General features: G+C 45.2%; 1 protein-coding gene across 2 annotated transcripts in view; it reads right to left on the bottom strand.

Moving 5' to 3' along the window:
- Positions 1-7,286: 7,286 nt before the first annotated feature.
- Positions 7,287-26,457, bottom strand: part of LOC123756890 (nuclear speckle splicing regulatory protein 1) — a 142,557-nt gene continuing 123,386 nt past the window's right edge. For both annotated transcript variants that reach the window (XM_069320451.1, XM_045740302.2), the window contains exons 4-5: positions 13,735-13,942; positions 7,287-8,602 (exon numbers count right to left, since the gene is read on the bottom strand). In XM_069320451.1, the coding sequence (XP_069176552.1) occupies positions 7,680-8,602; positions 13,735-13,942 (1,131 nt within the window). In that variant the 3' untranslated portion in view covers positions 7,287-7,679. The remainder of the gene's footprint in view (positions 8,603-13,734; positions 13,943-26,457) is intronic.

Genomic DNA, 26,457 nt, shown 5'->3' with positions numbered 1-26,457 from the left:
CTCCAGATTTCTAGCTCCTGCCATTGCATTGACCTACAACAAATCACTTGAACTCCAAACCTTTGTTGACCAAACCACACACTAGAAAGTGAAGGGACGATGACGTTTCAGTATATCCTGAACCATTTTCAAGTTGTACTTGATTGTGAAGAGGGAAGGAGGCGAAGGCAATAAATAGGCAAGAGAGATGTGAGAAGGAAATCTTAGAGGAAGAAAAGGCTAGGCAAAAGGTACGAAAGGTAAGGTATAATAAAAGGGGGATTGTAATAGGAATAAGAAAAGGATCGTAAGAGAAAACAAGGGAAAGAAAAAGAAAAAAAGAAAGATAAATGGAAGGGTAAGCTTATGTTAGGTCACGTTTGTTAGAAAGTTTTTAGCATTTGAGTATATTTTCTTGTTTTTCAAGTTATGTCGGTGATCAAGTGACAAAGTTGGAGCATTTGCCAAGTTAATTATGCACAAAAAATTGGAAAGTGTTTGTGCAAGCTTTAAAAACTGATGTTATGTCCAATCGTATATGTATGTTTTGTGCTGTTTAACCACTGTGATGCGGCAAATTTATTGTAAAATTCCCCCCCGTATGCATAAAATCAAGTGTTCACAATAATTTTTTTTATCTTTGTAAATTGATAAATTACCTTCCCTGAACCCATACAATGTAAAAAAACTAAAAAATTCCACCTACTTTTGCTGTGGGGACGTGGAGAAGGGGGCATCACGGGCTGGTCGCCCGTGCGTGAAGCTCCCAGAGGCAGTCGCGCGTGCTATACAAGCACCACGAGTTGCCACAAATATGTTTTCAATTATTTGTTCTATGTATTTCCAATGCTGCTTTATTTTTTTTTATCGTATATGATGCATATTTGTGTTCTTTACAATATGTATACAGTAGAACATTCATAATGTTTTATGGAACTGTGATACATGTGTCAGTAATGTGTCCACAATAAATGTTTGTCACAATATTACTTGTTAAAAATTCACTAAAATTACAATATGTACAGTTTCACACACTATTTACTCAGTAACACACTGTATTACACACTCGTACTTCGGAAGTGAGTGATAATCAACGATAAAGTCCATGGTACACAGCACGACTTCGTTCTCGTTGCACTAGGTACAGATAGATTTTCGCTTCCTGTTCTTCGTTCTGTGTGCTTGCAAATAACGCACTCACGTACACCCTTGGCTTTATTACCTGTAGGTGATATGTAGCCAAGCTTGTAAAGTGTAAGGTAGTCTTGAAAAGATTATAGGAAAAGATCAATTTGTAAAGTAGTCATGAAAAGATCGCTTTGTTTTCGCCTCACTACAAGAGATTCAGTCCATGAGGATGAGTGTTAGCCATTCTGGAAGAGATTCAGCTATTCTTGAAAATATATATGGAAAACCACCATGGAAGCTGCTAATACTGTTCATCTATGCTACCTGCATCAGATGCATCATCACTGAACCCAGAAAATGATTCATCTATGTATCATCTATAAAAATTGGAGATGGCAAGAGTGGCACTCAGAGCTACAACTGGATACGCTCGCTATACCGTCCTCTTCGGTGCTGTATCACTTGCGTCTGACCTTTGTGTTAGGTCCTTATTGTGCCTAGCTTGATCAATATCATGACCCTTATGTTCTTCAAACAATAACGTCTGAATTTCACCGACAGAGAGCAATCTTTTAACATTGTGTCGGACAGGTGTTTGGGAGCCAGAGGCGCATGTGCCAACTATGATTGTTTACTCTGTACTAACCCAGCCAGCAGCCCTAGGGCATTCTGGGAATTTTTGCCAAGATGGCTGCCTCTCACTAGAGGTCCCAAGAGCCCATTTCGTTCACAACCTACAGCTCACGCATTTTGAATGGGTACAAAATATTCATAAGGTGTTTTCTCTGTTGGCGCAGTTTCCTGCCGACCGAGTTTTCTCGGTTGGCGCAGCACAGTGGTTAAGGGTTAAAGAAACAAGCAAACATCACACTGCTTGATTGGGTTCTAGGAGTCCTTCTACTCCCCAAGCCTGGCACGAATGCCAGGCTTGACCTGTGAGAGCTTGGTGCACTAGGCTGTTGCTTGGAGCAGCCTGCAGGCCCACATATCCATCACAGCCCAGTTGGTCCGGCACTCCTTTGAGAAAATTATCTAGTTTTCTCTTAAAGATGTCAACGGTTGTTCTGGCAATATTGCTTATACTCACTGGGAGGATGTTGAACAACTGTGGGCCTCTGATGTTTATACAGTGTTCTCTGATTGTGCCTATGACACCCCCTGCTCTTCACTGGTTCTATTCTGCATTTTCTTCCATATTGTTCACTCCAGTATGTTGTTATTTTACTGTGTAGATTTGGGACCTGGCCCCCTCCAGTATTTTCAACATGAATATTATTTGATATCTCTCTCGTCTCCTTTCTAGTGAGTACATTTGGAGAGCTTTGAGATGATCCGAATAATTTAGGTGCTTTATCGCAGCAGTGTATGCCACATGTGTTCTCTGAATTCCCTCCATTTCCAGCAGTCTCTCCTGCTTTGAAAGGGGAAGTGAGTACTGAGCAATGCTCAAGATGGGACACTCCACCACTGCGCCGCTTGTCCGCTTAGCCCTCCCCCTCCCCAGGAGGAGGGGAGGGGACCCATGGACCACCTCCCCCCCCCACCCACACCAACTACTCAACAACTCCAGTTCAGAGCCTAAGCATCAAAACCCACGCGAAAAAATGCCAAACGGAGGGAGGGAGAGTGCCAGGGAGCCTCCAGGGCCTCACCCAGTAAATGGTATTTCATTACATTCAACGCTGGTTTTCTGAGGGGAAGCCCCTTCGACTTCCTGGAGCTACCTAACCAAAGCTAAGTAAAAGTGAACTTACCCAGAAGGCAACAACCACTCACTCCTCAACTCAAAGTTGAGACAACTGGCTGCAACCTGTGACTTAAAGCACACACGGACAGCCAGGACCAGGAACGGTGACAAGATAACAAGCGGCCAGGACCCTGTTCGACCTCCAAAATCCCCACACCCGAATGTCAGCCCAAGACATATTGCCAAAGACGGCAGCCATAGCAGCAAACTTACGAACGTCATGGGCATGAAGATAGACCGCAGGCTGGCTAGACTTAATAACCCTGTGGACGACCTGGGAGATCCGAACCCTGGAACAGGGAACAAAGGAAACTGGATCAACCCAAAGTGCGTCCCCGGCCACCTAGGTTGAGGCGTACATATAACGGCTAAGAGCCACAACCGGACACAACACATGATGCATCCCCGGCCTGACCAACCAAGCATCAATGACCCAAGGGCCCCTCCGGAAAGCCGCAGTCTTATTCTTCTGCAGAAAAAAAGACGGCTGCAACCAAACAAACCAACCACCAGGACCAAAGAACCCTTGTCCTGGAGGAGAGCATGAAGCTCACTCACCCGACCCCCAGAGGCCAATGACAACAGAAATAGAGCCTTGGAGAAACAATCTTGAAATGATGATTGAAAAATCTTGAACACCACAAACCGAGGAGAAGAGAGAAAAAAGAGCACCCTGTCCAAGGACCAGGAAGGCTCAGGCAGCACAAGAGCAGGCCGGAAGTGAAACAAAGCACGAGAAAGCTTACGGAACAGGGCAGAAGTGACATCCACCCCGAAGACAAGCTGAAAAAGCTCCACCAGTGCTGCACGATACGAGGCGACAGTATTAGACATCAAATGACAGTCCTGAAAAAGCCAAGAGAAAAAGGAGAAGACAACACTATCAGAAATAGAAGACAACCTACGAAGAGAAGGAAATGGCAAAAAGAAAGTCAGGAGACTTCACACTACCACCGAGACAAACCTCACAGGTGGGACACCATCAACAATGCCACCTGATCACCATAGAAGTGGTGATAGACCTGCATCAAAAAGACTAGACGTGAAGAGTGGAAGAGTGGAGGAGTAAACCAAACCAGACACGTACCGGACCGGTCCGATCTGCTGAGAGGCAGAGTCGCTGACAACATCTCAGGTTTGGATACCGAGCAAGCAACGCCTGAAACCAAGGCTGGGCTGGCTATCAAGGGGCCAACAGGACTACTCTTCCCCTGGTAAGTCTCCAAACAAGCCAGGACCCAAAGCAACAGCCAGAACGGGGGGAAAAGGTACAGGTATCCCCACCTCGACCAGTCCTGCTAAAAGGCATCCACCACAATGGCATCGCAGTTGGGATAGGGCGCCACATATATCGGGAGATGCCAAGACCACGCCGACGTGAAGAGGTCCACCTCTGGGCACCCATACATCCGGCAGACCCAACTGAAGGAGTCGGCGTCGACCATTCATTCTGTGGGCAGGGGAATGAACCGAGACAGACCGTCCACCAGGATGTCGGACGCTCCCTGGATATGAACCGCACAGGGAGCCAAACCCCAAAAACCCAGCAGAAGAGTCACTCGAAGAGACCAGCCCAAAGAGCCAAGAATCAAAGAAAACCCCTGCGGTTCAGACAATGAACCACCGGAGAACAGTCTGAATGGAGCCGAATCGTGGAACCCCTAAGCGACCCAAACCCTCCAAAGCGACAGCCAAACCGCTGCAAATTCCCGCACCGTGCTGTGATCCCAACGGAAGGACGGACCCCAAAACCTCTGGCCAGCCTGGTGAGCACTGGTCGCCAGGCCCCAGCCAAGAGACGACGTGTCTGTGAACACATCAAGTGAGGGCACTGGGAGGCGCCCAGGGGTCCAGATGAAGTCAAGTCCAGAATGAACCGCAGATCCGCACAGTCCAGTTTCGGTACTGGTAACAGGCAGGAAACCCACCCGAGAGACAGGATCATTACGACCACACTCCAAGATGACCCGACAGAGTGCAAGGAAAAAACCCTGCCCTGCAAGCCCCCAAACCCCCGAAAGAAGGTGGTGCCGCCCAATGCCACCACAGACCGGAGGATATGACCCGAAACTCACCACGAATTGTGAGACCAAGCATGAGTAAACAGTGTGAGCCTTCCTCCCCTCCCACCCATTGCCCCCACAATGAGGCAAAAGGGCCAACGCCCCTTACAAGAAGCCAGGCCAATGAACAGAGTGATCAGTGCACCAACCATACGACACCAGCTCTGAAAGAAGCACCGGGTCAGAAGCTGGCACCAATGACCCACCCCAATGGGAGGAACCCCCAACCTTGGTATGATCGTTCCTAGAAGGCCAAGAAAGGCCACCCCGGAGAACTAACAAGTCTAACATAGGACAACAACTAGATGAAGCCACCTGCAGAACTGCGAGACAGCAGTCTCCGCAAACAGCAACGGACAAAATGGCAACGGAAATCTAAGAACCAAGGCCCAAGCTGATTCCAAAGAGAGAACGAGCACAGCCTGCCAGCATGCAAAGTGAGACGCAAAGAACAGACACTGCTTCCTTGAGAATTGGCGCAAACAGCTTCAACAATAACCTAAACCTAGCATGCAACGCAAATGCCGCCTGTGCCCGAATATCAATGTCATCAGACTGGGTAAATTGGTGAACAAGCAGGGAGCACAACTCGCAAGACTCCAGGTCAAAAGGTACATTGATCCAACAGATAGCAGAACGGAGATAAAAACGGTGACTGTCACCCTGAGACAAGGGCACACAACAACCCTCAAACTCGCATGAGGCGAGGAGGAACTCAGAAGATGCAGCCATTGTTCTAATGAACCCCAATGGGGATTTCCAGGGCCTGCAGATTGACTGCTATGGGAAGCCCAGTCAAGGCACTGCAAAACCGGCTACGTCCAAACCAACAAGGGAAACTGCTAAAGCTGAACCCTGTGACATGTACAATGACAGGGCCTAGAAGAGGGCCACCAAAATACCAGAAGTGGACCAATAACCAAACTAGGCAGACCCATTCCAAGCAAGAAAATAAAAAGAAATAAAAAAAAACAGCAAAAAAGACGTCCCCAGAAGGAACAGAAACTGGCCGTCGCATTGGTAAGCGAGCTGTGCAGTACCCTGCGCCCGTACTAGCAAACAATTCCACTTCCTACTCGAGGCCAAAGGCCACGAAAACCACAACTGGCCCCAAGGGCTGGATAATTGCCGAGCAGCAAAGACCCCTTCGGAAGCGGTCCCCAAAAGTTCTAAGGAAGGAAGCCCTAGAACCCAAGGGTAGTGCTTACAGGGCACCTAGGGAAGAAAACCCCTAAGTGCATGCAGCCCCCTGTACTCTCAGATTTCTCCTGGCCACTGTGCCACACACACACACACACACAGCAGAACATACCATTAGGGTACACAACTGCCCAGATTCTGAGGCCAGAGTCCCCGGACTACATCAGCCAACTTAACTGAAGTTGACTAGCCAGCGCGGGGGGGTCCTGGGCTCCCCCCCTCACCCTACTGGGGACGGGGAGGGCTGCATGAACAAGCTGCGCAGCAGTGGAGTGTGACGTTTGCTTGTTTCTTTAATTAGGGGGAGTTCTGCCTCTGTTTGGTTATCAGTTGCAATTTTCTTATCTTGTGGCATCTATTTTATTATGCCTACCTTTCTGGGTGCCAACTCTGGTCAATGGTAGACATGGAATGCCCCCAAATACATGGGGGCCTGACAGCTCAGTGGACAGCTCTTTGGATTCGTAGTCCTGAGGTCCTGGGTTCAATCCCCGGTGAAGGCGGCAACAAATGGGCAGTTTCTTTCACACTGATGCCCGTTACACAGCAGTAAATAGGTACCTGGGAGTTAAACAGCTGCTACGGGCTGCTTTCTGGGGGTGTGTAACAAAAAGGAGGCCTGGTCGAGGACTGGGCCGTGTGGACATTAAGCCCCGAAATCATCTCAAGATAACCTCAAAATAGACCATTGCTCCCTTTGCCTCTATGAGGGGGGCCAGGTTGTGGCTCGTGGTTGCCGGTAGGCTAAACTCCAATTGACTGACTCCCCAGACTAATATAACATATATCAGCCTGATAGCTCCAGGAAGCCAAAGGGGCTCCCCTCAGAAATTAGACAGTCAACAAAACAGAACATAAAGGACAGAATGAAGGAAGAACTGTGTGCAAGAGTGACAGGCGGGTCAGAATGAATGAAGAACTGTGTGCAAGTGAGACAGGTGGGTCAGAATGAAGGAAATGCTGTATACAAGATGGAGAGGGAGAGGTCAGAATGAAGGAAGAACTGTGTGCAAGAGTGACAGGAGGTCAGGTAGAGGGAAGAAAAAGGTAAGTAAATAGAGTGAGATAAAGGAAGTGAATATAGTGAGAAAAGGGAAGAGTATATGAAGACGGTATAAGAGTGAGGTTTATCAACACATTTAGCTTAGTGACCAAGGAATATACACTACTTATAGCCATTGCTTCTTTATTCTGAAATACATATCAATGTGCTTGTGATTCACAACAGATAAAGTCAAGAACTATAATGAACCAATGAAGCAAGTTTTAATTATGCAATGTTAAACAGGGCTTAGTAATTATATTTTAATTAATGTAAATTAGACAAAATTAGACATTAAACTGTTAACTAAGTCTTCTGAATAACTTGCAACAATTCAATCACTGCACAAGACTATAAAGATCATCATAAGTTATACAAAATTAATACAAAATGTTCATAATTCAGACTGAATTAAATAGTGCACATACTCTCTGAATTACAATGACTCTTGAAATTCTGACAAAATTACAGTATTGCTCACATCTTTCATGTGATCTCTCATACACTTCCTACCACAAAATTATCCCTGCGATTCTCTTTCTGATTTTCTTTGATAATATCGCAGAAGAGCATGTTCAAACTTTTCTCCAACAGTCCTTTTAGTGAAAAGTTTGCGTATTCTATCGAGCCTTTTTTCCTTTTCTTCAAGCTCACTCTCTTTCTTGATTTTTTTGGCATTTTCACTTGAAACTTTATCACTGCTGCTTTTATCTTTTTTTTCTTTGTCAGTTATATTCTCCTTTGCAGAGGATCTATCTTTTCTGTTAGGAGATTTTGGTTCCTCTTTGAGCTTTGACTTTTCTTGACTTTTTGATTGTTTTTGAGGTGAACGAGAGCGACTATCACTTCGCTGTTTCTCATCTGCTCGCTTAGAATGGGGACTGTTGGATTTGCTACGTCTGCGTTCTCTCTCCCTTGATCGAGACCTCTCCCTCCCTCTGTGATTTTTATCAAGCCGATCTTTGGATCTCTCTCTTCCGTATTTTCTGTCTCTTGATTTGTCTCCTCTTTCTCTTTCTCGAGATCGATCCCTATCTTTCTTTTTATCTGGAGAGCGATGTTTTTCTCTTCCTCTATCACGATCTCGGTCTCTGTCTTTTCCCTTTAATTCTTCCTTTCTCTCCCCAGCAGCTTTGTATTTGCTTCTCCTATCTCTGTAAGACTCGACCTTATCTTCGTTCTCAGATTCTGAGCTCGATTTGTCTTGTTTCGAAGCTTTTGATTTTCGTCTTGCTTGTCGTTCAGGTGATTCGCTTAAGTCTCGTTGAGTGCGGTAGTGTTTCTGTCTTTTAATGTCATCTCTTTTCTTTATAATTTCAACTTCATTACTGCCCTCTTCATCACTCTCTGGCTCCTTTTTTATATCAGTATCCCCCATTTTTTGTTTGAAGAGATGATTATAAAAAGCACCAAAATTTTTGTGCTTCATAACATCAATTTGTTCTGGAATAAAATAAAAGGTTTATTAGACAAGTAATACTAAAAATTCAAACTAAGTATTGTACAGACTAGTGTACCAACTAAGGTACCAACTAAAGTAACCATTTAAGATATTTGTTGTTTCTTGGTTCAAAGAGTTCCAATAAATCGGCCATTATTGATCTCTACTCTTTCCTCTAGATCAAGGGTTGGGGAACTTTCTTGGATATTACCCTAAATCTATTTGTGTTAAACTATTACTCCCAGACTTCAATGTAAACAAAAACGAGCTAATTGCTCTTAACCCTTCCACTATGCAAGTCATGCAGGGATGATTTATAGTACCACATAAAACTGAAAAATCCCACACAGAGCACACCACAGAATACATAGAAGTATCTCAAGGTAAAGTGAAAAAATGACTCAAGGGGCTAGGAAGAAATAAAGCAGTTGTATCAGATGGAGTTTCACCTTGGGTGCTGCAAGAATGTGCAATTGAGCTGAGCATTCCACTCCAATAAATAATTTCATACATCCTCGTGCACAGAAATCTTAACAGATATATGGTAAAAGGCAAACATAGTTCCAATCTCTAAAAATGGTAGCCGAAAAGACCCTCTAAATTATAGACCTGTATCATTAACAAGCGTTGTAGTCAAAACACTAGAAAAAAAAAGTGTTGAATGTAATGAAACACCAGTTTCTAAGTGAGACCCAGAGGCTTCTTGGAGCTAACTGGGCTGAGATGAATGTATTAGACCCTGGCATCAGTCAATGTGCATAGAGTTGTAGGCCTACCGGGGACCATGAGCTAGAACCTGGCCCCCCTCAGAAAGGCAGGAGGAGCAATGGCCTATAGAAACCCCTGTGTGGTTGGAAGCATTCTATGTCTGCCATTGACCGGGTCTGGCACCAAGAAAGGTAAGCGCCACAAAACAACCCTATTCTGGTTAAAATATTGCTACTGAAAGCTGAACTAGTGGACAGAACTCCCTAAATGAAAACGAGAAAATGAGCATGATGTCATCACGTCACCATGCCACTGTCTGCACAGCCCTCCCCCCTTCCTTGGGAGGAAAAAGGGGGAGCCCCAGACCCCTGCAACGGCTATCCACCCTGCAATTCTGAGGCTGGATGTCAAAAACCGCTGATCAGAGGGAGGGATGCCGAGGAGCCTCCGGTTCTCACTCAGAAAATGGCGTTTCATTACATTCATCGCTGATTTTCTGGGGGAAATCTGGGGGAAAATCAGAACTTATGAATGTCGTGGGGCACAAGGATAGACTGCAGGCTGGCTGGACCGAATAACCCTGCAAACGACTTGGGAGACCAGGACCCTGAAACAGGGAAGAAGGGAAACCGGATCAACCCAAAAACACTTCCCGGCCACCGAGGCCATGGCATACAGGTAATGGTGAAGAGCCACAACCAAACAACACATGATGCACATCTGGCCGAAACACCAAGCATTAACAACCCAAGGACCCTCCAGAAAGCAGCAGTCTTATTCTTCACCAGAAAAGGAGATGGAAGGATTCATTATAGAGGCATAAAAGAAAGAAGGATTCTTTATATTGGCATAAAAGAAAGAATGATTCATTATAGAGGCATAAAAGAAAGAAGGATTCATTATAGAGGCATAATCCGAGTCGCGCAGGAGGTAAGCCGCAATGGCCGCACACACCTCAGGTGGAGAGATGCGGGAAGCCGAAAACCTCCGGAAGGACGGAACCGACGGAACCGACGGACCCGCAGGGAAACGGAACCGAACACAAATCCAAGTCGTACGCAGAGGGGGGAAAAAGAAAAACCCCACTCCTTGTAACAGCAAGCCCCACTCAGAGGGTCGGAAAACTCAGGCGGGGGGTCCAACGGGGCCCAAGGCCCCCAAGTCAGCTCTTCCCCAACCCCGGGAACCTCCACGTCAGGCCCCGGGGCCGAGTTGTCCTCCAAAGCCCCGGCCTCACAAGAAAAAGCCAGGGCAGCCGGAAAAGCAGGTAGAGGATGGGCCCACTGGTCAGACCCCGGAGCTACGGCAGGAGGAACCAACTCGAATGCCTCCGCAGCCACTCCAGAAGGGGCAACCCCCGAAACCGCCCGAGTCTCAGAAACCTCTAAACCCTGCCCCGACCCCAAAGCCCTCAGATGCTTAGGAGCCGGAAGCAGGGGGGGGAAGGGGAACCGAATGAACCACAGCAGGGGAAGAACGAGGTGTGGATGAAACCAAGGCCGAAGCAAGCAACACCCCCAAGTCCGGGTCCCTAGAAACAAAACGAGGGAGCCTCAGGGCATCCAGGGAAGCAACCAACCTAGTGCACTGCAGCAACCTAAACCTATCCTACAACGTGCGAGCTGCCTACACCCAAATAATATCATCAGATTGGATGAAATGAGTCACATACAAGCAACAAAGCTTGCAGGACTCTGGGTTGAATGTGTCACTGACCCAACAGGCCGTATGACGGAGGCAAAAACAGTGAGCATCGCCCTGAGACAAGGGGACAGAGCAACCCTCAAACTCGCAAAAAGCAAGAGGGGGACTCAGGGCTCACATCCATTGGACACGAGTGCCCCACGGGGTTTTCCAGGGCAATAGAGACTCGCCCAGAAATTGGCATTTCATTACATTCAATGTTGGTTTTCTGGGGGATGGGGGTGAAGCCTCTCATGGCTCTCTGAAGCTAACTACCCACAGAGAAGAAAACAAATGGACACTTACCAGGGAGGAGGGAACAGGTATTATGACAAAGACGAGAGAGCCATAAAAAATGACACAAAAGTCACACAAGGGTGCCAGGGACCAGACACATTGACAAAATACTGGGTTGCCAGAATCCTGCTCCACCTTCAAAACCCCTGCACCCAAATATCATCCCCAGGACATATTCGCAATGACAGCAGATAGAGCGGCATATTTTCAAATATCATACACACAAGGGTAGACTGTAGGCTGGCTAGACTTAATGACACCGTAGACAACCTGAGAGCGAGGCAAGCCTTGGAACAAGGGACCCAGGCAATAGTATCAACCTACAAGGAATCCACCGAGACAAAACCAGTGGCATGAAGGTAGCAGCGAAGAGCCACTACTGGACACAACAGATGATGCACCCCCGGGCAAACCAACCAAGCATCAAGGACCAAGGGACCCTTTTGGAAGCCAACCAACTTATTTTTCACCAGAAATGGAGCTGGCTGCAATCTGCCAGTAGGGCTTAGAGAAAAAAAGCTCTGGAGCCAGCAGAAAGCATGAAGCTCACCCACCTGATAATTGGAGGCGAGAGAAACCAGGAACAAAGCTTTCAAGAAGCAATCCCAGACCAAAGGGGACACCACAAACTGAGCGGACAAAAGAAAAGAGAGAACATTGTTTAGAGACCAAGTAGACTCAGGTGGTGAATGAGCAAGCCGGAGGTGAAACAATGAACGAGAGAGGTTTCAAAATGGAGCCAAGGCCAATTTCGCATGATACTAAGTGACAGTATTCAGCATGAGGTGCCAATCAAGACAAAAACCTGTCAATCAAGACAGAAATGAGAAGATCATCAGCTCAGATACCGAAGAATAGCGATGAAGAGAAAAGAAGTGATGAAACGAATACCACAACACCTCATGCAGCTGCCTCGACGAGGATCGCAGGTGGGGCGCTATCCATGCAGCCACTTCATTACCATAGAGATGGCAACAAGCACGCATCAAAAAGTCCAGACGTGTAGAGTGGAGGTGGTCAAACCAGTTAAGTATTTCACTGAACCAACCCCTTTGATAAGAGGCGAAACTGCGGAAAAACACCCAGGTTTGGACATAGCAAGCAACACTTCAAACCAAGGCTGAGCTGGTCACCAAGAAGCCAGAAGGATAACCACTCCTCTGAAGGAGTCTAATTGTGCCAGGACCTAGGGAAAAAGAGGTGCAGGAACCTTCACCTCAATCAGTTCAATCGAAAGGTATCTGCTGCAAGGACCTCGTAATCGGGAATCATACCAGGTACAGAAGAAGGCACAGAGACCACACAGACGTAAAGACGTCGACATCTGGGCATCCAAATGTCAAGTAAAGCCATAGGCAATGCAGCAACCAGTGAAGGGCCGAGTCTGCACCCAATGATCATGGCAGTAGTGAAAGGGGCTTCCCCCAGTGAAACCAAAACAGCCTCTGAAGCCAAACCCTGCCCAGGAAATATGGGCAGGGATGGAAAAGTTAAGGATCCTACATAACTACTCGAGCAACTGCCAAATCACCCAGTGCCGACATCAAACAGCGTTGATGCAGCCAGGTCAAGGCTGAAAGAGGCAGGGAAAGCGATGCCAAGTCCCAAACAAGGTCCAGCAAAGTCCAAACCTGGGATGAAACCAATGGAACTCCTGTCAGTTCACCAGGAACTCAAACCCAGCGAGCTGCAGTTCACTGACTAGCAGATATGCAGACAGGCTGGGAGCTTACACCAGCCAGTCGCTGAGGTAGGCTAAAACTGAAACACGAAGCAAATGAAGACGGGGCCGTCGTGATCTCAGCCAAGCTTGGAAACGCATGGAGCCAGATTGAGCCCAAACAGGAGGACCCAAAAGTGGTAAGGCTGTCACTCCACAACAAAGCCTAACCCAGGGATGAATAGGGACGACATGCCAATATGCATCCCAGGCATCCAGGTAATTCATCCAAGTGCCTACCTCAAGTACAAGATGGACCTGGTAGAAAGTGGTCATCTGGAAGGAGAAGCAAGGAAAGAACCAGTTGGAGGTCTGGCAAGTCCTGTTTCACCAAGCTCACCCACCCGTGGATGACCCAACCAGAGCGCGGGTCATCCCGTGCTTCAGTCAGGTTCAGTAACTCCAACAGTGGTTTACTCTGCAAATCATATTAAACTTGATCCTCTGTAGGACCAAGTGAGGAATAAGTCTCATTTTGGGGCAGAGCCTAAATCATGAGGGCTATAACAGCATTCTTGACAACAGATTCTTGGCAATGACTAATAAATAAGAGCCTGTTGCTACGAGGAGCCACTGAGGGGTTTCACACAGATTGTTTTAATATACTGTATTCTAAAACTAATCTATGTTATATATTTCTCCTACAAGTGTCTATTCCATAACCAGTTCCCTTTTGTTCATCACCACACTCAACTGTTCTCTCACCCAGTTTAGTCCGATATTTACCTTCTTGCATCGCTTCTAAATTGGCCTCTGCTTCAGCCTTCTTCAGCTCTTCCATCTTCTTTATGTAAGAAGCCGTGACAAATGACTCCTTGTCTGCAAATTCATCACCTTCTGCCTCCCGCTCTTGTTGAACTTTGCGCTCAGTACGTCGTTCATCTTCTAGTTTTCGCTTTTCAGCATGTTTGATGATATTGTGAATGTATTTGGGCTGGAAGTAAGAAACAAACATTATAGCAGAAAAAGTTACCTCTGAAAATATTTATTTTCCCTCATGCTTAAAACTTACAAAACAAGGGGTCCACTTATCCCCCGGGTTGCGCCACTGATTATACCATACAACACTCGGGTGCACATAAAATATAAAAATTCTGAAAACTTTTTTCCTTTTAATATTGTTAAAATGCATTCCCTGATCACAAAAAAATAATAAAAAAAATTGCATGTGACTTACTTTGGTCATGGTAAAGCCTGAAAGTCTCGCGATGACATCAAGCTTCATGTGCGCTCACAGAGTACTTGCTTCGGGGTGGTTCTCCCGAGCCAGCCATCACGCAGGAGTTGCCATGAATATATATATTTTTTTTTTTTACATATTACATGACAAAAACCAAAGAACAGACCTAACCAAGACCGAAGACAAACAGCAGAAAGACAAAAGTGTGGAAAGAAGCACCAGGCTACCTCATACTGCCACCTCGAAGACACACACAAGACACTAATAAACCAGCCACCTGCTCACCATATAAATGGCAATACCAGTACATACCCATAAAATACTCCAAACAAGCAGAGGAGAAGTTCAAACCAGCAAAATACACTGCTTAGCCAATCTGCTGGAAGAGACAGACAGAAAAAAAAGTTTGAGTTCAGACATGAGGCCAAAAGGACTGGCTGGACTGGCCACTAAGGAGCCACAAGGGCAACCCACTCCAAATACCACTCAAGACTTAACAACGCATGGAGAAATAAACCAGGATAGGGGTAAATGCACCTCCATCATGACCAGTCCAGTTGAAAGGGATCCAATGCAACAGCTTTGTGATTGGGGAATGGAGCCACATAGAAGGGAAGAGGCTGGTTCCATGGTGATGCAAAGAGGTTTGAGCATCAAACAGAGCCAACTGAATGACTCACTGTGAACAGTCCACTCCATAAAGACAGGCCAAGCGAGACAACCCATCCATGAGGACATTGGACGCACCCCGCATTTGAACTGAGTGGAGAACCCAACCCAAAGAAGTTAAAATTCGAGCCACTAGAAGCATCCAGCTCTACAGAGGGACAGACTGAAGAGAGACCCCCCCCTTCAGTTCAGGTGATGAACTACTGGAGACCAATTAAAGCAAAGCCGGATCACCAAGCCCTGAGAAAACCAAATCCTCCTTAGGGCATGCTACACACCTGAAAACTTATGCACCATGCTGTGTCCAAAGAAACTGACTGACCATTGACCTTGCAACCCGCTCTCGCACAAGACAACACATATATGACTTATTGCTTATAGTCACTATTTCGCTTATAAATAAGTATATATGTGACATATTCCAAGCCATAATTTTTTTCAAGGCACTAACTTTTCCTCTCAGTTTTATTAAACAATAGAGATTTTATACAAAATTTGACAATATCCTGAGTTACTTTCCAATTTATTTAAATACAGTGGTACCTCGCATAACGAATTTAATCCGTTCCATGTTCGTCATGTGAAACGGACGTCATACAAAACGAATGTCCCCCATGTAACCAGTGTGATGCACTGTGTTTATTGTGAAATTCCCCCAGTGTGCATGACATCAAATGTTCCTCAAAATATCACTTTTCTTTGCAAAATGATAAATTACCGTCCCTGAACATGTCTATGTAAAAATAATTACCAAATTCCACCTACTTTGGCTGTGAGGGCGTGGACAAGGTGCGCTGTGACGTCATCAGGGGCTGGTCGCCCGTGTGTGAAGCTCCCAGACACGGTCGCGCAGGCCATTCAAGCACTGCGAGTTGCCACAAATATATTTTCAAATATTTTTTCTATGCATTTCCAATGCGGTTTTATTTGTTTCTTTTATCGTATATGATGCATATTTGTGTCCTTTACAATATGTATACAGTAGAATGTTCATAATTTTCCATGAAACTGTGATACATGTGTCATTAATGTGTCCACAATAAATGTTTATTGTCACAATATTATGTGGTAAAAATTCACTAAAATTACAATATGTACAGTTTCACATACTATTTACACAGTAACACACTGTATAACACACTCAGTACTTTGGAGGTGCGTAATAGTCAACGAAGTAGTCCATGGTACACAGCACGACTTTGCTCTCCTTGCACCAGCTACAGATAGATTTTCGTTTCCTGTTTCATCGTTCTGTGTGCTTGCAAATAACGCACTCGCGTGCACCCTTGGCTTTAGTACTTGTAGGTGGTATGTAGCCAAGCTTGTAAAGCATAAGGTAGTATTGAAACGATAATAGGAAAAGCTCAATTTGTAAGGTAGTCTTGAAAAGATCGCTTTGTAAGGTCCCACACAGGAAGAGATTCAGCTAGCCTCAAAGAGTGTCCATCAGTCAGGAAGAGATTCAGCTAGCCTCAAAGAGTGTCCATCAGTCAGGAAGAGATTCAGGTATTCTTGAAAATATCAATGAACAACATCACCATGGAAGCCGCTAACACTGTTCATCTATGCTATTTGTATCAGATGCATCATCACTGAACACAGAAAACGGTTCATCTATGTATCATCTATATAAATTCGAGATGGCAAGGGTGGGGCTCAGAGCTACAACTGGATACGCTCGCTGTATCATCCTCATAGGTGCTGTATGACTGGCATCCGAACGTTGTGTTAAGCCCTTATTGCGCCTAGCTTCACCAATGTTATGACCCTTATGTTCTTCAAACAATAGGGCCTGAATTGCACCGACTGAGCGCAGTCTTTTAACACCGTGTGGGACAGGTGTTTGAGAGCCAGAGGCACGTGTGCCACGAATGGTTGCTCACGCAGTACTAACCCAGCCAGCAGCCCTAGTCTTTCATATTCGTTATAGCAAAAGGTTCATTCAGTGTTTTTTGGGTAGGCTGCTCCATTATGACAATCTTTCTTTGTTTCAAATGTGTTCCATTTGTTTTGAATTTGTCACTTACGTCTCAATAATGGAGCAGCCTACCCGACAAACACTAAACGAACCTTTATGGCATTTGTCTATTTTTCAAATTGTTTCAACAGTTCTTTTATGTTTTTTTTTTATTTAAGAAACATGGAGCAGCCGACCTGTAGACCACCGAACGAACCTTTTTGACATTTGTACTGGTTTTCAAAATTCTTCATTTTTTTTATTATTTACGTTTTTTGTATGTAAGAAACATGGAGCAGCCTACCTGCCGACCACCGAACGAACCTGTTGCTATAAGACAAATGAAAAATAAATATTGAACACATTTGAAGAAAGGAAAATGTCATAATGGTTTATTCAGTGTATGTAAAGTAGGCTTCTCCATTATTGAGACGTAAATGACAAATACAAAACAAATGGAACACATTTGAAACAAAGAAAGATTGTTATAATGGAGCAGCCTACCTGCCGAACACCGAACGAACCTCTTTGACATTTGTTGTATATCAGACATTTCATTTCTTTTTTCCTACAAAAACGTCAATGCTTTGCAACATCTCAGCAGTCACCCTTTTATATCCCAGCATCATTAGCATCTTTAAACAAGAACAACATAATTTATGTGCATAGTCGGAGGCGTCTTAGAATGTGCAAGAAGCAGCGCGACCCCACCATGTGGTTTTGACGTTACTCAAACCAGCGTTCGTCATACGGGACGATTTGACGCTGATCGGGCCGTTCGTTACCCAAAATGTTCGTCTTTTGGGGCGATCGTTATGCGAGGTACCACTGTATTTTAGTTTTGTTTTATTATTTTTATAAAATTGTAATATCAATATAGGTATAGATTCAGTACTAATTGTAGTATCATAACATACTAAGAAGGTTAGGTTGTGGTTTTCTATTCAGTATTTCAAGGCAAACTCAAATATTCACAATAAATTAGTATGTCACATATACACTTATTCATAAGCAAGATATTGACTATAAGCAAGTGTGAGAATGGGTTGTGACCTTGGGTGGCCTGGTGAACACTGGTTATGTAGTCCCATCCCAGAGATGAGGCATCTGTAAACATATAAAGTGACAGGGTAGGATGGTGCCACAGAACTGAACCTCGAATTGGTGACGTCAGTGATGCAAGAGCTGATAAAGAGCCGGTGGGGCACAGACCCGCCAGTCCCGGGAGCAGCAAAAAAGGTGGAACCAGAGAGACAGCACAATGCCTAGAGCGAAACCCTGCTCAGATAAAGACAATACAGGCAAGGTTCGAACTCCCACACAACTGCTCGACCAACCAACGAGTCACATCTGGGGTCAATCCAACACCCGACAGTAATGAAGCTGCAGGAGGAGCAAAGTCACCAGAGGTAGGATAAGTGAATAACAAAGCGTTTCAAACGAGACCTAGCCAAAGGTCAAACTTGGAACGATACCAACTGGGACTTCCGCCCATTCACCAGGAACTCGAATCTGGCGAGCTGGAAAAAAAATCCCTGGCCAGCTGACATTTGGACTGACTGTTGTCAAGGTCAGTCAACACACAAATCTCTAACAAATACAACCTGGCCACAACAACCATTCATGGTAAACAAACAGTAGGCCAGATTCAGACTGAAGTGAAGAACCTGAAGTGGTAAGCTTGATGCCCCACAACAAAACTTAACCAGTCCCTGAACCCCAGATGAATAGGTATGTTATGAGCCCACATACACCAAGTATGACTGGTGTGTGATATGATCATACCTTAGTATAATATATGGCAATGTAGCCTAGCATAATGAATCTTGAATATATGATTGTGTATATATTATTGAAGTCTATGTATTACTGTATATAACATGCTTTATGTATTACTATGTATTGTGTATTCATTTATATGCCTGATGTATTATGCCAGTAATACATATGTACTATGATATATAGGTCATTCCACATGAATTCACCAAAGGCCTCCCACTCTTACAGGAAAGAGATGGTTGGGTTGACTGCATCTATCTGGACCTAAAAAAGGCTTTTGACAGAGTTTCCACATAAGAGGTTGTTTTGGAAACTGGAAAATATTGGAGGAGTGACAGGTATGCTTCTAACATGGATGAAAAAGTTTCTGACTGATAGAAAAATGAGGGCTGTGATCAGAGGCAATGTATCGGACTGGAGAAATGTCACAAGTGGAGTACCACAGGGTTCAGTTCTTGCACCAGTGATGTTTATTGTCTACATAAATGATCTACCAGTTGGTATACAGAATTATATGAACATGTTTGCTGATGATGCTAAGATAATAGGAAGGATAAGAAACTTAGATGATTGTCATGCCCTTCAAGAAGACCTGGACAAAATAAGTACATGGAGCGCCACTTGGTAAATGGAATTTAATGTTAATAAATGCCATGTTATGGAATGTGGAATAGGAGAACATAGACCCCACACAACCTATATATTATGTGAGAAATCTTTAAAGAAGTCTGATAAAGAAAGAGATCTAGGGGTGGCTCTAGATAGAAAACTATCACCTGAGGACCACATAAAGAATATTGTGCGAGGAGCCTATGCCACGCTTTCTAACTTCAGAATTGCTTTTAAATACATGGATGGCGATATACTAAAGAAATTGTTCACGACTTTTGTTAGGCCAAAGCTAGAATATGCAGCAGTTGTGTGGTGCCCATATCTTAAGAAGCACATCAACAAACTGGAAAAGGTGCAAAGACATGCTACTAAGTGGCTCCCAGAACTGAAGGGCAAGAGCTACGAGGAGAGGTTAGAGGCATTAAATATGCCAAAACTAGAAGACAGAAGAAAAAGAGGCGATATGATCACTACATACAAAATAGTAACAGGAATTGATAAAATCGACAGGGAAGATTTCCCGAGACCTGGAACTTAACCTTTAACCCTCAAAACCGCTAGGGGCCCAAATGGAATTCACACCCACAGGCGCAACAAAAAAAAAAATTCCAAAAAATTCTTTCGTCTTATAGAAATGTTCATTTTTGTTCCCTGATCACGGAAAAAATAACAAAAAAATCGTAGGTGGCATATTTTAGCCGCAATAGGGTAGGGAAGTGTGGCAAAAAAGGGGCGTTGGCAGAGCCCTCGCCAGATGAGGTCTACTCCGCCCGAGCTGTCAGACGGCAGTTGCCACAAATATATTATTACCTAATTATTTCAATGTCTCTGATTGATTTTTTCTTAGTTTTTTTGCAGTAATATTATTCCATACAATGAATTGTGGTATATTTATATTATAAAATGTTGTGAACCATCGCTGTACTCAAAATTATGGTGTGCATATTAGTGATTCAATTATTATGTTCATAAAAGAATAAACAAATAGTTTTGCTGTTGTTACACTATATACACAGGTTGTATATAAGTATTTGCATGTTTTGTACACCATAACGAACTACTAAGTTGGTCTTGTGAGTCAAAAAGCAACGAGGAGTGACCGCCAAACACCAGCGAGCCACTCACTGCCACTCCCTCCCTCAACACCACTTCACTCACCCTCATTCACCCCCCACAATACTCTTTCTGTATTTATTCACTATACACAGACGTTATATATACGTATTTACATGTTTTGTTCACCATAACTGTACATCTAAGCTTGTATGGTGAGTAAAGGCCACAAAGACGTAGCTACTTACAGAGTCAGCTGATCGGCGGCCGCCCTCAAGGCCAGACGCACTAATATTTGTCCTCCAACAATATTGTTTGTGGTGTTATTACGCTATATACACATATTATATATAAGTATCTACCTGTTTTATTCACTATACCTGTACAAGTAAGCTGGTATGGTGCCCAAAGACCAATGTGGCCATCAGTAAACACCATGCCAAGACGTGCAGACGACGCTCTTCCCTCACCAAAATGGCGGCTCCCACCTACTCCTCTCGCTGTTATCTCACACTATACACACGTTATATATAAGTATCTACATTTGTGTTCACCATATCGAACCACTAAGCTGGTATAGTGAGTGCAGTCAATAATGGTGGCCATACACAGTCAGAAGACGACACCACAACCCTCCCTCCCACAACCTTACTCCTCCCTCCATGGAGCACAGCGCTAAACATCACCACAATCCTGCTATTATCAGAATCCTGGTCAGTTTTATCACAGTCAGGGGGCTTCATAATACTATCACTGCTAAATAATAGCATATCATATATATTATGGTATTTGTAGGCGATGCTGTGGTCACAAGCTGAACAGCGGTGCTGTGAGCTCGTGCTGCGTGCGCCATACTGACGCTGTAACACCCAAGAATGTTGGCCTGGATTTTTTTTCTAGGTGGCATCTGGCAACTATCGGTCATGGCTGTACTATAGCTGCCCCTATCCCAGGCGGGGAGTTTAAATTATAGCGCTAGACACGAAATCATATATAAATGATGTGCGCGGTTTCGGTTTTGTCACTGATATCATTTATATATGATATGCGTGGTTTGAGGGTTAAATGGCGCATAGGTATATACCATTTGACACCCACAGGCGCATACCAAAAAAAAAAAAAAGAAAATTATTTTTTCTTCCTAACCTGTTAATTTGTGTTCACTGATCACGGGAAAAATAATAAAAAAATCTTAAGTGGCATATATTGCCCACTATAGGGCGAGGAATTCTGGCAAAAATCAGGCGCTGACTGAGCGTGCATCCCAGGCGGTCTGTTGATCGCCAGCTGTCAGGCCAGAGTTTCCACAAAGAGATAATTACCTAATTATTTCAATGTCTCTGATTTTTCGTAGTTTTTTTGCTGTAATATTATTCAATAGTGTGTAGTGTGATATATTTATATAATAAAATGTGTGAATCATCGCTGTACTCAAAAATATGGTGTGCATATTGTTGATTTCAATTATGTTCATCAAACAGTGAACAAATACTTTGTCGGTTATTACACTATATACACAGGTTATACAGTACAACCTCGATTCAACGTACCCCGATTCAACGAATCTCCGGCTAGTTCGCACACTTTTCAGGCCGAATTTACTCACCCGGTTCGACGAACAATGGTTCGCCGAAGCGAGGGATGTTCGGATTTGCTTACAATGTCCAGACAGAGTTCACAGACTGGTGGAAAACTTTCCCATTCTATAACAGATTACAATTAATAATTCTCTCATATGACAAGTTGGATCACACAAGTGGATCACACAAGTGGACCACACAAATGGACCACACATGTGGACCACAAGTGGTCCACAAGCTTACGATTTTGGGACAGAGTTCACAGAGTGGTGGAAAACGTTCTCATTCTATCACAGATTACAATTAATAATTCCTTCATAAGAAGTTGGATCACACAAGTGAACCATATGAACCAAACACCAGCCAAAATGGTCCACACAAACACCAGCCAAAATGGTCCACACAAACACCAGCCAGTGATCCACACAAGTGAACAACTCAGTTTCCATGATTTTCGTTCACTGATTTGGGGCACACGTATCTTTGTACATTAATTTAAAGGATGAAGCGTGATTACCTAGCTACATGTGGTAAAATCAACTTATAGACATTTTCTGTGATGAAACAAGATGAGTGAGGGTGGACAGATAAGAGAATACTATACTGTAAACCTTCACTTTACAGTGAGGTTTCACTCACTTTCGTCTGTGTGTCGTCATAGTTCAGTGACCCATGACTTTTGAAAGTTTCATATTAATAAATAATTTCTAAAACCAGTGTTTTAATAGCTTTTTATTATCCTAATTAAACTAAACTAAATAAAACCGAAAATATGCTGTAACATGATAGACATCTGGTCTATGGACATCTGGACAACTCCAGCGTGAGTGGACGGGTCTAATCCCTGTACACACACCATGCTTGTTTCATCCCGCCCTCCCTCTCTCCCCCCTCCCTCCCTCCCTCCCTCTCTCTCTCTCCATCCATCCATCCCCTCCCTCCATCCATCCCCCTCCCTCCATCCATCCATCCATCCCCCTCCCTCCCTCCATCCATCCATCCCCCTCCCTCCATCCATCCATCCATCCCCTCCATCCATCCATCCCCTCCCTCCATCCATCCATCCCCCTCCATCCATCCATCCCCTCCATCCCATCCATCCATCCCCTCCCTCCATCCATCCATCCCCTCCATCCATCCATCCATCCCCTCCATCCATCCATCCATCCATCCCCTCCCTCCGTCCATCCATCCATCCATCCATCCATCCATCCATCCATCCATCCCCTCCCTCCATCCATCCATCCATCCATCCATCCATCCATCCCCTCCATCCATCCATCCCCTCCCTCCCTCCATCCATCCATCCCCTCCCTCCATCCATCCATCCATCCCCTCCCTCCATCCATCCATTCCCTCCATCCATCCATCCATCCATCCCCTCCATCCATCCATCCATCCCCTCCCTCCATCCATCCATCCATCCATCTCCTCCCTCCATCCATCCATCCATCCCCTCCTTCCATCCATCCCCTCCCTCCATCCATCCATCCATCCCCTCTCTCCATCCCCTTTCTACCTCCATCCATCCAGAATTGAAGAAACAAATCAAGTTAAAAAAAAGTTAACTGGGTCAGAGTTAGGGTTATCACCGAGTCGAGTCGGTCCCTTCACCACCACCGACACACCTCCCCCCCCCCCCACCCCTACAGCCCATACACACACACACACCCTCAAATCATCCATCCTTCCATCCCTCCCTCCATCCTACCATCAATCCATCTCCATCCTCTCCTTCCCTGCCTCCCTCCCAAGCTCTGCCTGCCTCCCTCCGTGCCTGTCTCCCTCCGTGCCTGCCTCCCTCCCTCCCTGCCTCTCCCTCACAAGATCTGCCTGCCCACCTCCCTCCCAACCTCCCACTGATTTGTGGCAGACGTATCTTTGTAAATTAATTAAAGGCTGAAGCGTGATTAGCTAGCTACATGTCGTAAAATCTTCTTATAGACATTTTCTGTGATAAAACAAGGTGAGTGAGGGTGGACAGATAAGGGAATACTGTTCTGTAAACCTCACTTGGTTTTCCTTCGTCTGTGTCGTTATAGTTCAGTGACCCATGACTTTGAAAGTTTCAGACTAATAAATCATTTCTAAAACCAATGCTTTAATAGCTTTTTATTATCCTAATTAAACTAAACTAAATAAAACCGAAAATATACTGTAATATGATAGACATCTGCAATTTGAGAAATTATTTGTTATTGGAACAACTCCAGCGTGAGCGAGTGGACGGGTCTAATCCCTGTACACACACCATGCGTTTCTCGTTTCAATTCGTCGCCACAGTTCAGTGACTACGGCTTCGAAATAATAAAATTAATAAATCATTTAATCAATGGTCATTTAACAGATGATGAGATTATACAAAATGTTACTGGCACTGTTGACGACGACGGAAAGGAAGATGAGGATGAGAATGATAGCAGTTTACAATCTGCTTCGTGTGCTGACGCATTGTTCTATGTTGAAAAACTCCTTGATATTGTTTCACAAACTGACAATCCAGAACTACCAGGCTTTTATCAACACCTAAGGACGATGAAAGATATTTGTCTCAAGGACATGACACAAAGAAGGAAACAAATGAAAATGAGTCAATATTTTTCACGAACTAGCAGCAAATCAATCAGCACAGCCGTACCCAGCACCAGCACAACCGTTCCCAGCACCAGCACAGCCGTACCCAGCACCAGCACAGCCGTGGTCAGCACCAGCACAGCCGTACCCAGCACCAGCACAGCCGTGGTCAGCACCAGCACAGCCGTACCCAGCACCAGCACAGCCGTACCCAGCACCAGCACAGCCGTGGTCAGCACCAGCACAGCCGTACCCAGCACCAGCACAGCCGTACCCAGCACCAGCACAGCCGTACCCAGCACCAGCACAGCCGTACCCAGCACCAGCACAGCCGTACCCAGCACCAGCACAGCCGTGGTCAGCACCAGCACAGCCGTACCCAGCACCAGCACAGCCATACCCAGCACCAGCACAGCCGTACCCAGCACCAGCACAGCCGTACCCAGCACCAGCACAGCCGTACCCAGCACCAGCACAGCCGTACCCAGCACCAGCACAGCCGTACCCAGCACCAGCACAGCCGTACCCAGCACCAGCACAGCCGTACCCAGCACCAGCACAGCCGTACCCAGCACCAGCACAGCCGTACCCAGCACCAGCACAGCCGTACCCAGCACCAGCACAGCCGTACCCAGCACCAGCACAGCCGTACCCAGCACCAGCACAGCCGTGGTCAGCACCAGCACAGCCGTACCCAGCACCAGCACAGCCATACCCAGCACCAGCACAGCTGTACCCAGCACCAGCACAGCCGTACCCAGCACCAGCACAGCTGTACCCAGCACCAGCACAGCCGTATCCAGCACCAGCACAGCCGTACCCAGCACCAGCACAGCCGTGGTCAGCACCAGCACAGCCGTACCCAGCACCAGCACAGCCATACCCAGCACCAGCACAGCTGTACCCAGCACCAGCACAGCCGTACCCAGCACCAGCACAGCCGTACCCAGCACCAGCACAGCTGTACCCAGCACCAGCACAGCCGTACCCAGCACCAGCACAGCTGTACCCAGCACCAGCACAAAAGCAGCTGAAGCCAACACAGCAGCAGCGAGCACCAGCAAAGCTGATGCAAACATCTAAAAACATCGTGTGTGAAGTGAACAATTAGAATAAGTGTTAAATTTAAGTGTGTGCATAGTGTTAAAATTAAGTTGCAATAATTCTAATGTACAATAGTTTTCAAGAACTGTATTGTAGTACTCAGCATACAGCAAAACCACTTTTAATAATACAGTGCTAACGGCTTAATGCACTGCAGTACCTATTTACTGTAGAGCATTCACAACTTCACAAAACTTCAAGATGGACATAACTCCAACAATAAGGTAAATACATGAATTACAGTATTTTTAGTAGAGTAGTAAAATATAGGTACAGTAAGTAATATGATACAATGCATTTTTATTGTGTACAAGAAAAAAAGACACTGACGCAAACGCCTCTTGAAGGTCACCTCTTGCAACGAATCCAACGCTCCAACGAACTGGGGGTGGTCCCATATAGTACGTTGAATCGAGGTTGTACTGTATATAAGTATCTGCATGTTTTGTTCACCATGACGAACCACTAAGTTGGTATGCTGAGTGGCAGTGGCAGGCAGTGACTGGCTGCCACTGGCTGCCACTCCCTCCCTCCCTCACCTCACCTCACCTGACTTGCCACCATTCTCCACCCACCATACTGTTTTGCTTTTATATACAGACATTATATATACGTATTTACATGTTTTGTTCACCATAACTGTACATCTAAGCTTGTATGGTGAGTAAAGGCACAAAGACGGAGCTACTCACACAGTCAGCTGGTGGCGGCTGCCCTCAAGGCCAGACGCACTAATATTTTTCCTTCAACAATACTGTTTGTGGTGTTATTACGCTATATACACACATTATATATAAATATCTACCTGTTTTATTCACCATACTTGTACAAGTAAACTGGTATGGTGCCCAAAGACCATCGTGGTCATCAGTAAACAACATGATAAGTCCTGAAGACGACGCTCCTCCCTCACCAAAATGGCGGCTCCCAACCTCCTACTC

The sequence above is a fragment of the Procambarus clarkii genome, unplaced genomic scaffold (genome assembly GCF_040958095.1).
Source record: "Procambarus clarkii isolate CNS0578487 unplaced genomic scaffold, FALCON_Pclarkii_2.0 HiC_scaffold_136, whole genome shotgun sequence".
In the NCBI taxonomy this organism is placed as follows: domain Eukaryota; kingdom Metazoa; phylum Arthropoda; class Malacostraca; order Decapoda; family Cambaridae; genus Procambarus; species Procambarus clarkii.
Note: the sequence above shows the minus strand (reverse complement) of the source record. Positions and strands in the feature narration are given on the sequence as shown.